Source organism: Dermacentor albipictus, chromosome 9, assembly GCF_038994185.2.
Source record: "Dermacentor albipictus isolate Rhodes 1998 colony chromosome 9, USDA_Dalb.pri_finalv2, whole genome shotgun sequence".
NCBI lineage: Eukaryota > Metazoa > Arthropoda > Arachnida > Ixodida > Ixodidae > Dermacentor > Dermacentor albipictus.
Genome location: NC_091829.1, coordinates 118,175,236 through 118,187,782, shown reverse-complemented (window position 1 = coordinate 118,187,782; position 12,547 = coordinate 118,175,236). Strand labels below are relative to the sequence as shown.

The window sequence follows — 12,547 nt, the reverse complement described above, 5'->3', positions numbered from 1 at the left end:
TAAGTTACATTATGTTTTTCTTTTTTCTCTTTCATTGTCTCACATTTTTTGCTTACTTGTATGCTTTGTTCGCTATTTCTTTGACCTAGTTAATTGCTTATGTTTGTAAATGTTGTACTGCTTTTTTTTTTTCCTTTTTCTATATTGAGGTAATTTTGTCCCTCCTGCTTCGACGTTTTGTACCGGCAGTATTAGCTAAATAAACAAACATAAATAAAATTTAAGTCCTAAGAGCTTACGTCTGCAGTCCTGCTGTGAGTGGAATTTGGCTCGTGCACACAGTGTTGTCAAGGTATGTGTACCTGGAACAAGGAAGAAAACACAAGGATCAATGACAGCATAAGTGCAGGACATGCAACTCTTTTAAGGACAATAAGAAAATTAGAAACCAAATGATGTCTTTTTTTCAATCGAACACTAAAGAGAAATACTATTACATTAAGCTGTAATAGTTCACTTCTGCAGTAGCAAAACAGCCCTTCTTACCATGAGGTGACATTTGGCAAAACACAAAAGGTGAACACAAGGCAAATCATGACACCACCTTAAGTTTCTTGAACAGCTTGCTGCGACCATCATGGATTTTTAACATTGTCGATTGGGGCCTGATTAGCTGTTTATCAGTAAAGAAGGATAACGTATTGCATTACAGAGGGAACAAAGGATTAATATATTATGCTTGAAGAATGTTTCCTGCGCCAAAACATCTTAAATGTGTGAGAAAAGATTGAAACCTGCGATGTCATGTTGATGTAGTGGTGCTCAAGTGTCAGTGCAAAATTCAATAGCTACAACTTAGACCTTCATTTGCTTCACTAATAACCCTTATTTATCAAATGAGTGAAATGAAAAAATTAAAAGATATCTTGCCAGTCTAAGCTTATCAAGTACTGCTCTTTATAGTCCCTTAACATGTTCACTGTGACGTGGGTAACGGCAGTTATCCCTCATGTGTAGCTATGACTTTCTTGCAGTGTGTAAGCCAAGTTTATGCTAGAAATCAATGGAGAGGGAAAATTCTTGTTGCATCCTATTTCACGTGTCATGGCACGATCCCTCCACACCTTAAGAGGAAGCTTTAGCCTGGGTGCTCCTATCTAAATACAAGTAAAAAGGAAATTCATTTTTCTCGGCAACCACTGCACCAAATTTACATCGATTTGCACCAACAAGAAAAAGTTGTACGACAATTCTATAACTTGAAAAAGGGGGTACCGGCGAAGCGTTAGACACGGACGGATGCTGGACTTTCAACTTCATGCACCAACTGGCCCAAGAGCTTGCACTAATACAATTCTATAATTGCATCTAAATGTACATCTGAAGCGGACAAAATTGATATGTTACACACGAACATAAAAAAAATCAGTAATATGGAAATACAGTTTTTCCAGAACCCTTGTACACAACATAAATTCACATAAGATATCAATGGACATATCGAATTTGTCCGCTCTGAATGATCTAATGGATGCCATTTACAGAGCTGCGATATCTGTTTTTGACGGAGAGCTATTAATTTATGAACTTCGTGCTTCTATATTTTTCGAACTGGCAAAAATCTTTAAAATTCTTTTTCTGGAAAAAATTATTTTTCTGGCCCTAAATCCAAATTCTACTTCCAACAGTCACTAGAACTTAACTTTCTCTCTCAAATGCAACAAACTTCATTAAAATCGGTCCAGGGGTTACCTCAGAAAATAGTTTTTGCATTCTACATGTATCTGAAATGGCCACGTCGGAGTTGGGCCCGAGCTAAAGCTTTCTCCTAAGGAAGTTTCAAAGAAGTACAACCCCTTGGTGACAATTCCTTGGTGGGTCACAACGCACTAAAGGAAAACGACAAGTGACCCAATAGTGCACCATCATGCACAGGAATTGGGACTACAGAAATTGTTGCCACAATGTACGTGTTGAAGTTTAGGACTGGGCTGGCTTCCACAGCCAAAGCATTTACAGAGTTGACAGCAATTTATGAAAAAAATCAAGTTGTAGAGGAGCCCTTGTAGCACAAATAAGACAGTCGCAGAGAACAGACACGAGGACAGCACATGTGCTAGCTACACTCAACTGACTGTTACAGTCCCTAGAAGACTAGAAAAAAAATACTAAATATATTGCCAAAGTATACAAGTCCATCATGGCAAAGAACACCACAGTAATTCCACTGCTTTGACCAAGAATTTGACAAGATACAGAGCTTGAAAGCCATGCAGTGTACATCAATTGTAGCCGTCCCAAGAGAAACATTGAGAAGGCTACATTACTTACCCAAGTATCAACCCAAGAAGTTATTTGAAGTTTTTGAATTAAACTATACTTCTATTCCCACCTTTTTGATGTTTGGATTAGAAAGATTTTAACTGAACAACTGTTCAAAGGTATGATGGAAAAGAAAGGGAACACTGATCAAGCAAAAATATTTAGTGAAATGTTAAAAGATGTTTAATCTCCCACACGGGTGCTCACATGGGAGCCGTGTGGCTCCCGTGTTAGTTAAAGTGGGGCTTGTTGGTATACCATGATATACCAACGAGCCCAACGTGCAACTTTAGTCAACTTCATTTCTAGTTCAGTGGGCCCTTCCTTACATGTGTTCAGGGATCCGTGCAGTACAGTTGCCTTCATTGCCCTGGCAGTGTGCACAGCCCAATCTTCTGGCTTTTTAGCACCAAATGTGTGTCATCTGTGTTCTCCTTTGCCCTGTTTCTGATGCGCTACACCTTTTGTCTCCTTTGTTAGAGCCACACAAATTTTTTCACGAAGTATTTTTACTTGCTTGGCATTCCCCTATTCTCATCATGCCTCTTCCCGACCAGATTGGATTCCATCAAACCCTGGATTTCATCTGTGCCAAATGTAGAAACTGCATGGCAGACACTGCAATTAGTTCTAAGTACACTTCCATACATATCTGCTCCTACAGCACTTATTTGAGCACTACAACACCTCAAACTTCACACAACATGCTATAGTAACAATTAGTTTCTGCTAAAAATGAATAAGATAACCTCAAGAGTAATCGGGCATCAAATAAGGGAGTCCACGATAAAAAGAAGAAGTTTAAAGAAAAGTGGGAGATGCTCGAGGATTCCAAGTACATACGACACATGCTTCAGCTGTCCCTATTGGCCGCAAGGAGTTACGGAGTCGCCATCTATTGGAAGCGCCTCGCTGGCGTAGTATGAGGGATCACGCGGCGCGCTCTTCATAGGTTTTGCTGTCAGCGCTCACAGAAAACACCACGCACGAGCTCTCCCGGGCATTTCTGTAAGTACTTTCGAAACGAGAAAAGTTTTTTTACTGCCTATATAATAATCTTGGGCAAACCGAAAGCACAGAATCGTTTACAGACGCTATCTCTTTACCGAATACGTACAGTAAACGCCACTGCGCACCGTCACCGCGATGGAGTCTCCCGAACCGGCTTCTTGCGTGACAGGTAGGCAAATGCTGAGAGCGAAGTATGTGAAATATGTCCTTATAATGTCTGTATAACTAAATGGAGCGAAACAGAATGAAGCCTCAATGCAGCGATCGCACAGATTCGCAGCGACCGACTGCGCGTCTGCATGCTTGTCCGCGCACTGTTTCGCTTTCGCCGCGTGCACGTTTTCGCACCATGCCATGAGCTTTAGGCCGCAGAATATGAGCATTTGACAGTATACAGGCAACCATTGTTGCGTGGGTGCTATCAGAGCTGTTAAAAAATAATTGCATTGTTGAGACTTCGACGCCTACGGGGATGTGCCATCGCGACGATTCAATCTTTTTCTTTCTTCTAAATTCTTAGACATTTCAATATTATTTCTGGAGCTGCGTCGCACTGTATGTTTATCGGTGTTCTCAGCGTGCGATTTCCCGCTGCTTCTCTTTTTGTAATCCAGTGCATTTATTCCTATCACAAACATGACCTTATGTCATACTTTTTTATAATGCGCTTCTTACGCTCCCTTTTCACTTCAGTGAACTTGCCAGTATCTATAGCATCGACAAGTTCATCGACCAAACCGTCATGACATTAGTCGGGCAGCGGACTCGGGCGAACGTCTCAGTGCGCGTTTTCCGAAGATCGCAGACCCGGCGCTGTAACAGAAATCTTCCTCGCGTCTGGGCTTGCTGCATACCCAAATTGTAGCCGATGACTTTTTGCCGGTTTTATGTTACGCGAGCCAAGCTTCACGCAGCTTGTCCTGCGGCTACGTGTGAATAAAGCTGACACCGGGCTCCGTTGCGTACGTCCGGCATTGCGACACCGAGCAGTAGCCTACCACGTTGCGCGCCTTCAAAGGCAGCCACTACCTATTGCAGTGCTTTCAAGCGCTGTAAAGGAGACACTCGAAGTGGGAAAATCTCGCCGCTAAATGAGGACAACAGCGTACAAGGGAATTTAAACTCTTGTTTTCAGCTCGCTTCGGCGCTCTCAGAGCAGCCGACGCGGCCGCTATGTCCACGTGATCCCTAATAGCACGTCACGACGGTGGCGCCAGCTTTTCCAGTGGTGGAGCTCGAGGCCAATATGGAAGCTAAGCATTCAAGAATGTTTGCACATCCCCTTAAAAAAATATAAATTACATCTCTTGTAGGGTTTCCCTTGTTCTGTTTTCTGTGCTATTGCCGTTCTCCGTACTAGAAGGCTTTTAAGTCACCAAAGAAAAAAAATGGCTGTGCCTTAGCTAAGGTTAAGCCCAGGATGCGAAGCATACTAGCCTTTATTTTAGTTGTTGAACCACTGTTTAGCCTGGTGAACTGCTGTTGCTAGGCTATATTTGGTTCGGCTAGACGAAGAAACAATTCATGCAGGCGAGCGCACGAGCTCAGACCCGGCTATGTAGCTACGCGGCCGCAAGCGAGCGCACGAGTTGAGCCTCCGCTTTTGCAGCTATTATGACGTCATATGGTAGCTACGCGGCCGCGCGCGGCGCAGCAAGGAAGAGCGCGGTTGTGCGGCTAGTATGCTTCGCATAATAGAAGCAACTTAATAGCAAACTTAAAAGAGAATAGACCCACATATGAGACGCGCAGCAATGAACAATGGCTCATACCCTCAATGGTAGCTACGCGGCCGTGCGCGGCGCCGCAAGGAAGAGCGTGGTTGTGCGGCTAGTATGCTTCGCATAATAAAACCGGTGCTGTTCAACTTGTTACGAACCACCCTTGGCAGGAGATGAACGGTCACGTTATGAACAACTTATCGGTCGTTGAGCGGTACACATGAGCACTGCAGATAAAAGACACTGATTGCTCAAGGCTGCGCGACCTCAGTCTGGCGAGTGACTGTAAATTGGGAAATTACCAAGAAAAAAATAACAGAAAATGCTGTATTCGTAGGGCCACTTACGCAGCTTCAAAAACGGCGAACTGAACGGAACGGTAGATCCCAGATCCCAGAAGTGGTGGGACGCAGCCCCTGTAAAAGCAAAACCGAAACTGGAGATTTTTCTCTCCATCTCTTTTACATGGCTTTGTTGACAGCATTACCACGGGCCACTTGCCCTATGCTAAAACTTTTTAACGCTAGTGCGTTATCGAGACGACACTATTATGCAGCGAATAATATGCCGCGCGCGAAAGAGTTAATAATATTTGAGGTTTTACGTGCCAAAACCACTTTCTGATTATGAGGCACGCCGTAGCTCCTGGAGGACTCCGGAAATTTTGACCACCTGGGGTTCTTTAACGTGCACCTAAATCTAAGCACACGGGTGTTTTCGCATTTCGCCCCCATCGAAATGCGGCCGCCGTGGCCGGGATTCGATCCCGCGACCTCGTGCTCAGCAGCCCAACACCATAGCCACTGAGCGCGCGAAAGAGTGCGATCAGCTGTTGACATTGACACTCCACAACCGAGTTACGCAGCGTGATTTTTCGGATATTCGCCTTTTTTCTTTTTCGTATTCAGCTTACTGTTTTACCTCCGTTGCTGCGTCAACAGATATGCAAGAAAAGACAACACACACCAAAAAGAAGTAAATTAACTTAAGCTACACCTGTAGAGCCCGACGACGCCGCCGGTCCTGAGCGTTTTCCGGAAGGACTGGTACATGCTGCAGCTCTCGAAGCCGGCTTGAGCCTGCATTTTTGTCTTAATTGTGTCGAACGGATGCCCGACGCACACGTTGGTGACTCCATAGAGCACGCCGACTGCAACGGAACAAACGTACTACGTTACACAAACACCCCGGTGCACGGACGAACGGACACGGAACAAGTGTGCCCAATAATGTAGTTGTGTGTACCATTTAACTGTACAGAATGTCACGTCACGCCTCGGAAAAGCGCCGGCCACGGAGCAACAGAATAGTTGCGCAAGAATCCCTGTGCTTTAATAAGGAAAGACTCACCGCCCAAGCCGATAGCTCCTTCCTTGAACCAGTGCGTCCGTTCTTCGTTGTGCGTCATCGCAAAAATTTTGAAAAATTAACTGTTGGGCTTGACTTAACAGTGAGCGATGCGCGTGGACGCAAACTACTAGGACCCTCGACCATAAATGACGGTATCACCACAGAACACGTATCACATGGCATCACTTGTCCGGAGCGCACTACACGCGGTTTCGCCGGCGGGCAAAAGACGCGTCGCGTGACGTGACTTCCGCTGATCCATCAGTAGGTTGTAAACTGCACCACTCATCCGCACAAGTTGTATCAAACCGCGCAGAAATGAAAGTATTTATTTCACAATTAAATTCACATTCAGCAAATTATATTTAAATATGTGCACGGTAAGAATAGAGCACTTGTTGGTCTGCATCTGGCACTTTCAACCATGGTGTGTAAGAAAGCTTTTTTTTTCTTTTTTTTTTGCTCTAGACGTATTCATGTTGGCGTCCTGGCGGGAATTTTAATTTCACGAGCAGCCGACGTGAACGGACGGACGGAGAGGAAAGGACCTGCGAGGTTGCCAGCCAGGGCTCAGGCCACCCGGGCATTATGTGCGGTGAGGCACAGCCTTTCCACCGCTGCCCGGGCCCGCTGGATTGCTCATAGCTGCAGTCGTGCAGTTCCGAGCTAGTCAGAGCGCTCAGTCATCGCTCCTCGAGAAGGTCCGGTCCTGTAGTACGTGTTCTCCTCTACATATATTGATCTGATCTCTGTGCATTTCCATAATATGTGTGCCATGTCTACGTGTTTGTGCTTCAGCTCGCGTCTGAGTATTGTCTGGAATTTACTCTGTTTAAGTGTGCTGGTTTTCGGAACGTTCTGGTTTGCAACCTTCTCCGATCTGTTTCTGAGACATGTCAAGTTGTTTGTGGGGTTGTAGGTGTTATGTCAGTTCTTGGGAAAATATCGTGCACGCAAGGTTAACCTTGGTGCGAATAATAGAGCCGTTTGTACACAAAACTCATAAGATCTATTAAGCTATATTTACAACACATGCAAAGGCACTCAGAAAAAAAAAGCACCGTCATAGCTGGCGGGAATATATAAACAGGGCGCCCGTTAACGACGTGATAACACATAGAGTCACAGTTATAACCACGGGTTCAGTTGCCGAGGATGTGGCACTGGACGAACCGCAGGGTATCTGTATAGCGCAACAAAACAAAGACATCAGAAGAAACGAAGATAAGCGCTATGAAGAACGAAATTTTTACTTCCGGGATCGGTCATACTTTTACCCCCAAACAACCACGTGCACGCTATGATATCAACCATGAGGATGCACTTACGTACATGACGGTATTTTATTTATTTATTTATTTAGTACATACTGCAGACCCTTTTCAGGGTCCAAGCAGGACAGGCATATATTCTTAAAACTCAAAAGATACAGAACACAATGAAAAGAAATATACATAAAAATAAGGAGACAAATATTGCAAACTATTAAGATGTCATAACATGGTTCCAATCGGATATTGTCCGCGGAAAAAAGGAATATTTAAAACAGTCAGTTTTCGCAAAATACGGTGTCAATGAGTGAATGTGATGATGTCGGGTATAACGTGTGGTTAGAGGGGATATGTACTGTGAAGGATCCAAAGCAAACTTATGGTTAAGTAAAGAATAAAGAAATTCAAGGCGATATTTTCCTCTTCGCGTTTCAAGTGTTTCAATATTGTTAGCCGCCATGAGGTCAGTGGGGGAGTCGGTGATTTTAAATTTGGAATAGATAAACCTAACAGCCTTTCTTTGAACCCTTTCTAATTTATCTATGTTAAGTTTAGTGAATGGGTCCCAAACAACCGAAGCATACTCGAGCTTTGGCCTGATGTAAGTGCTATACGTTAGAAGTTTTATGTGAGAAGGTGAATTTCTTAGTTTATGCCTCAGAAAACACAGCTTTTTAAATGCAGAGGAGCATATGTTATCTATATGTGAGTTCCAGGAAAGACGGCTTGTGATTGTTACACCTAGATATTTGTAGCTATTAACCTGCTTTAGTGTTGATGATCCGAGTGTATACACGTGGTTAATTGGGTTCTTTTTATGTGTTATTTGCATCGAAACTGTTTTTTCAGTGTTAAGAACCATGGAAAACTCGCTGCACCAATCAAGAACATTTCGAAGACACTGGTCAAGTTCGTTTTGATCGTTAGTACACGTAATTTGACGGAAAACGACACAATCATCAGCAAACAAGCGAATATGAGTTCCTGGAGTAACCACATTAACAATATCATTTATGTAAATCTGAAAAAGCAAAGGCCCCAAGACGCTTCCTTGGGGCACCCCAGAGGTGACTGGGAGACAACTGGAGCTGCACCCATCGACTGAAACAAATTGCACTCTATTCGTGAGGTAATCTTGAATCCACGATATTAAAATGTCTGGAAGATTAATGTTTTTTAGTTTTTGAATCAGTTTTTCGTGGTGAACTTTATCAAATGCTTTGCTGAAATCCATAAATATGGTGTCTATATGACCATTCATATCCAGTGTTTTAGCAAAGGTGTGTACTATTGTAACTAATTGTGTTATTGTAGAATAGCCCTTTCTAAACCCATGCTGAAAGTCGCTTAATATGGAGTGTTCTTCAAGAAATTTGTTAATATGTTTAGCAATAATATGTTCGAGCATTTTACAGCATGCGGAAGTTAAAGAAATAGGACGGTAATTTTGTAGTAATGTGCAGTCACCTTTTTTAAAGATGGGAACAACTCGAGCAGTCTTCCATTCAACCGGAAGTTTTGATGACAGCAGAGATTTTTTAAACAACACAAAAAGAAACTTCGCAATTATTTCGGCATAGCGTCGCAAAAATACATTGGGTAAATTATCAGGACCAGAAGAAGTTTTAGGTTTCAGTTCTAAAAGCAAAGCAAATACACCAGGGAGGCTAACAAAGTCAACCTCCGATACAGGAAAATTTGATGCGCTTTGTACAGTTTGTACACCTTTTTCAGAGAATACGCTGTGAAAAAAATAATTAAAATGGCGTGCAATGTCAATCGGATCAGTCAAAGTATCTCCCTCCGCTGTTATTTTTGAGATATGTTTCTTGCTGTCACTCAGGAAGTTCCAAAATTTACTTGGGTCATTTTTAACAAAACTGGGTAATGTTGTGTTAAAGTAGAAGTCTTTTGACTCACGAACCGCACGTTCAAGATTATTTTTAAGCGTTTCAATCTGACTTAACTGGTGGTTTTTTTTCTTAGATCTTTTTAGTTTTCGCTTCAGTTGAATAATCTTCCGCGTCATCCAAGGTGTGCGTTTGTGAACTTTTTTGCGTTTATTCGGAACAAAGGCATTTAGACAATATTGACACATTTCGACGAATCGCTCCCACAGCTTGCAGACATCGTCATTATCATCGAAGCTCGATAAACAAGTTTCCATATGATCAATCACTGCGGCATCATCAGCCCTAGAATAATCCTTGAAACAACGTACGTGACTGGCTTTTTTGTTGTGGTAAGGGGACTTAACTAAATCTATCGATACGCTTACGAGGTGATGGTCTGAAATGCCTGTTTCGACCGATACAGTATGCATAGAATATTGACGGCTTGCAAAAACTAAGTCTAGTATAGAGGAAGATATGAACCTTGTACACGAGTAGGTTGATTTACAATTTGAGCTAAATCATGAGTAAGCATGACATCAAGCAGAACGTCTGCATTGCTCCCAGACTTAGCACCGCCTTGTAAGCGGTACCAGCACACATCTGGCAGATTGAAGTCACCTATTAACAGTATTTTCTTATTTTGGAAATGAGACAGGTGATGTTGTAGCTTAATAAGATAGTCGGGTGCGGCATCTGGTGGCCTATAGCAACCATACAGGATGAAAGAATGACCCCAGCAAGAAATTTTTATGCAAAGGCATTCAAGGTCAGGAACATCATATACAAGGTCGCATTCTACAGAGTCTTTTAAGAGAATGGCTACGCCACCACCCCTTGAGGTCCTGTCCTTGCGAACAACTTTATAATGAGGAGGAAATACCAGGTCATCTGCTAAGTCCTCATGTAACCAAGTTTCCGTCAGGACTGATATGTGTGGGTCGAACTCCAGCAGTTTAAGTTCAAGCGAGTCTTTCTTGTTTGCAACGCTGCGTGCGTTAATGTTAACTATTCTCAAGCTTTTTATACTAGATTGGCCCGTGTTACTATGGCAAGACAAGCTATCTGTCTTAGTGAAGAAAGAAGCTGAGGTAAATGAACCACTCACTTTATCGGTGAGCGGTTTCGCAACTGCGTACAACTTCGCGTCACGGGCCGACTTGCGCCGATCCCGTCGTTTTTTTGAACCCTCACTTTATCATTTTTTTCGCAGTCCCAAACGTAAGGAATATTATTGATATATAACTTATCAAACACCAAGGAAACCCTTTCTTTTTTATCTCGGTTCGGCTTCGCGCTATCCCATAGTTTCTTTCTTAGTTCACGAACGTTCTTTGAAAAGTCTTCGCCAATTGAATAATCTTTTCCCTTTAGTTTCTTTCCGTTCTTGAGTATCACAGTTTTATGCCTACTGGTATGAAAACAATCTAAAAGAGATTCAACACGAAAACACAGAAATAAATGTCACAGTGTATCAGGCGACGGGTTTCTTGATTTCCATGCATTGTAAAACGTGTTCGTCGGCCATGTCGCTCACTTCTAGAAGATACCACTATTATAGATAGGGATAAGCGCGAATGTGCAAGACTAGAATACAAACGGAGAATAGAAGGATAGAAACGGAGCAGATCCTCTCGGCCGCTGACCAATACATCAGCAAACCGCGAGAGTTGGATTGTTTGCGCATGGCATAAGGCTGAACTGCATTTTCCATTTAGATTTTCTTGTGTTTTCGTGTTGTATCGGTTTTAGAATTTTTTCACACCGTCATGTACGTAAGTGCATCCTCATGATTGATACCATAGTATGCACGTGGTAATTTGGGGGTATAAGCATATATGACCGATCCCGGAAGTAAAATTTCCGTTGTTGATAGTTATCGCCTGTCTTGGTCTGCGTTTCTTCTTGTGTCTTTGTTTTGTTGCGCTATACAGATACCTTTCAGTGATGAGCGACCAACAAGCTCACATCGCCACCCTCATCGAACCGCAGGGTCCCCTGTCGACGCTGGCCTGAACGCGACGCTTGGTGGTCGCGACCAGCCCGGTCGATGAGCGGGTCCCAGCTGCGTTCTCCGGGAGACGTGAGTATAGGCCCGGTGCTGAACCGGCGCTTATGAACGGTTGGTGCACGGGTCGTACCCGCGCTCTTCGGGAAGCGTCGGTTGGGATGGGGCGCGGGAACAGCACACGGCAACGGCCAGCTGTTGTAGGGCAGGCGCGCGGGTCCTCTCGACCGGTCAGTCGGCTCCATCCACCAGGCTCGGTTCGACCGCGTGCACCGTCGTCCGCGTACATTCACCGGAACAGTTCGGTCCTTCGGAATAGCAGGGCTGCCTCCAGGCACGCTTTTCTTTTCCCCGCTCCACGAACCGGCGCCGGCTCTTGTTGTTGCCTCAAGACATGGCTCGTACCCGCGGTGGGGATTGGCCACACTGTATAGAATGAAACGAACACCCAACAACATACCAAAAGGACTAAGGGCGAACATTTAGAACGAATCAATTGGCGATTAGCTGATAACACCGATTTTGTGAGTACCTATACATCAGAAAAATTGTTAAAAATAAATTAAACTGAGAAGATAAGGAAATACAATAACAATAAAATGAAATCTCCCATGGTCGGTGCCCTAGCAGCGTAACTTTCCGGATGTTTCAATTAACTTGCGCAGAGCACTGATCATCGAACCATGGCTTGTGCCTAATTGACAGGCACCGAAAGACAAAATGTTTGGTATGGTATGGTATGAAGAACTTTATTTAGGTCCTGAGGGATCATTCTGGGACTGATGCGGGCCGCTCCCACGTCGGTACAGAGAGGCCGAGCCCCTCTGCCATCCCACGGGCCCTCTGGACAGCCCTGAGTTGGTCGGCCAGCACTTCACTGTGCAGCATCCGCTGCCACCACTGTTCACCTCGAGAACCATCACCGGCCAACGCCAAGCAGCGCCCCAGCATGTGTTGTTAATCGAGCAAACCCCCACACTTACTACAATAGACCGAAACCCCGCAGTCCGGATTAATTTTATTCATGATGAC

General features: G+C 43.9%; 1 protein-coding gene across 2 annotated transcripts in view; it reads right to left on the bottom strand.

Moving 5' to 3' along the window:
- LOC135911259 (mitochondrial substrate carrier family protein S-like) overlaps positions 1-11,890 on the bottom strand; it is a 33,606-nt gene extending 21,716 nt beyond the window's left edge. The window contains exons 1-4 of one of the 2 annotated variants that reach the window (XM_065443459.2): positions 11,649-11,890; positions 5,991-6,144; positions 5,342-5,410; positions 240-302 (exon numbers count right to left, since the gene is read on the bottom strand). In XM_065443459.2, the coding sequence (XP_065299531.1) occupies positions 240-302; positions 5,342-5,410; positions 5,991-6,144; positions 11,649-11,760 (398 nt within the window). In that variant the 5' untranslated portion in view covers positions 11,761-11,890. Of the gene's footprint in view, positions 1-239; positions 303-5,341; positions 5,411-5,990; positions 6,145-6,344; positions 6,603-11,648 lie in introns of those variants that run through there. The other variant, XM_065443460.1, reaches the window with a different exon arrangement.
- Positions 11,891-12,547: the final 657 nt, after the last annotated feature.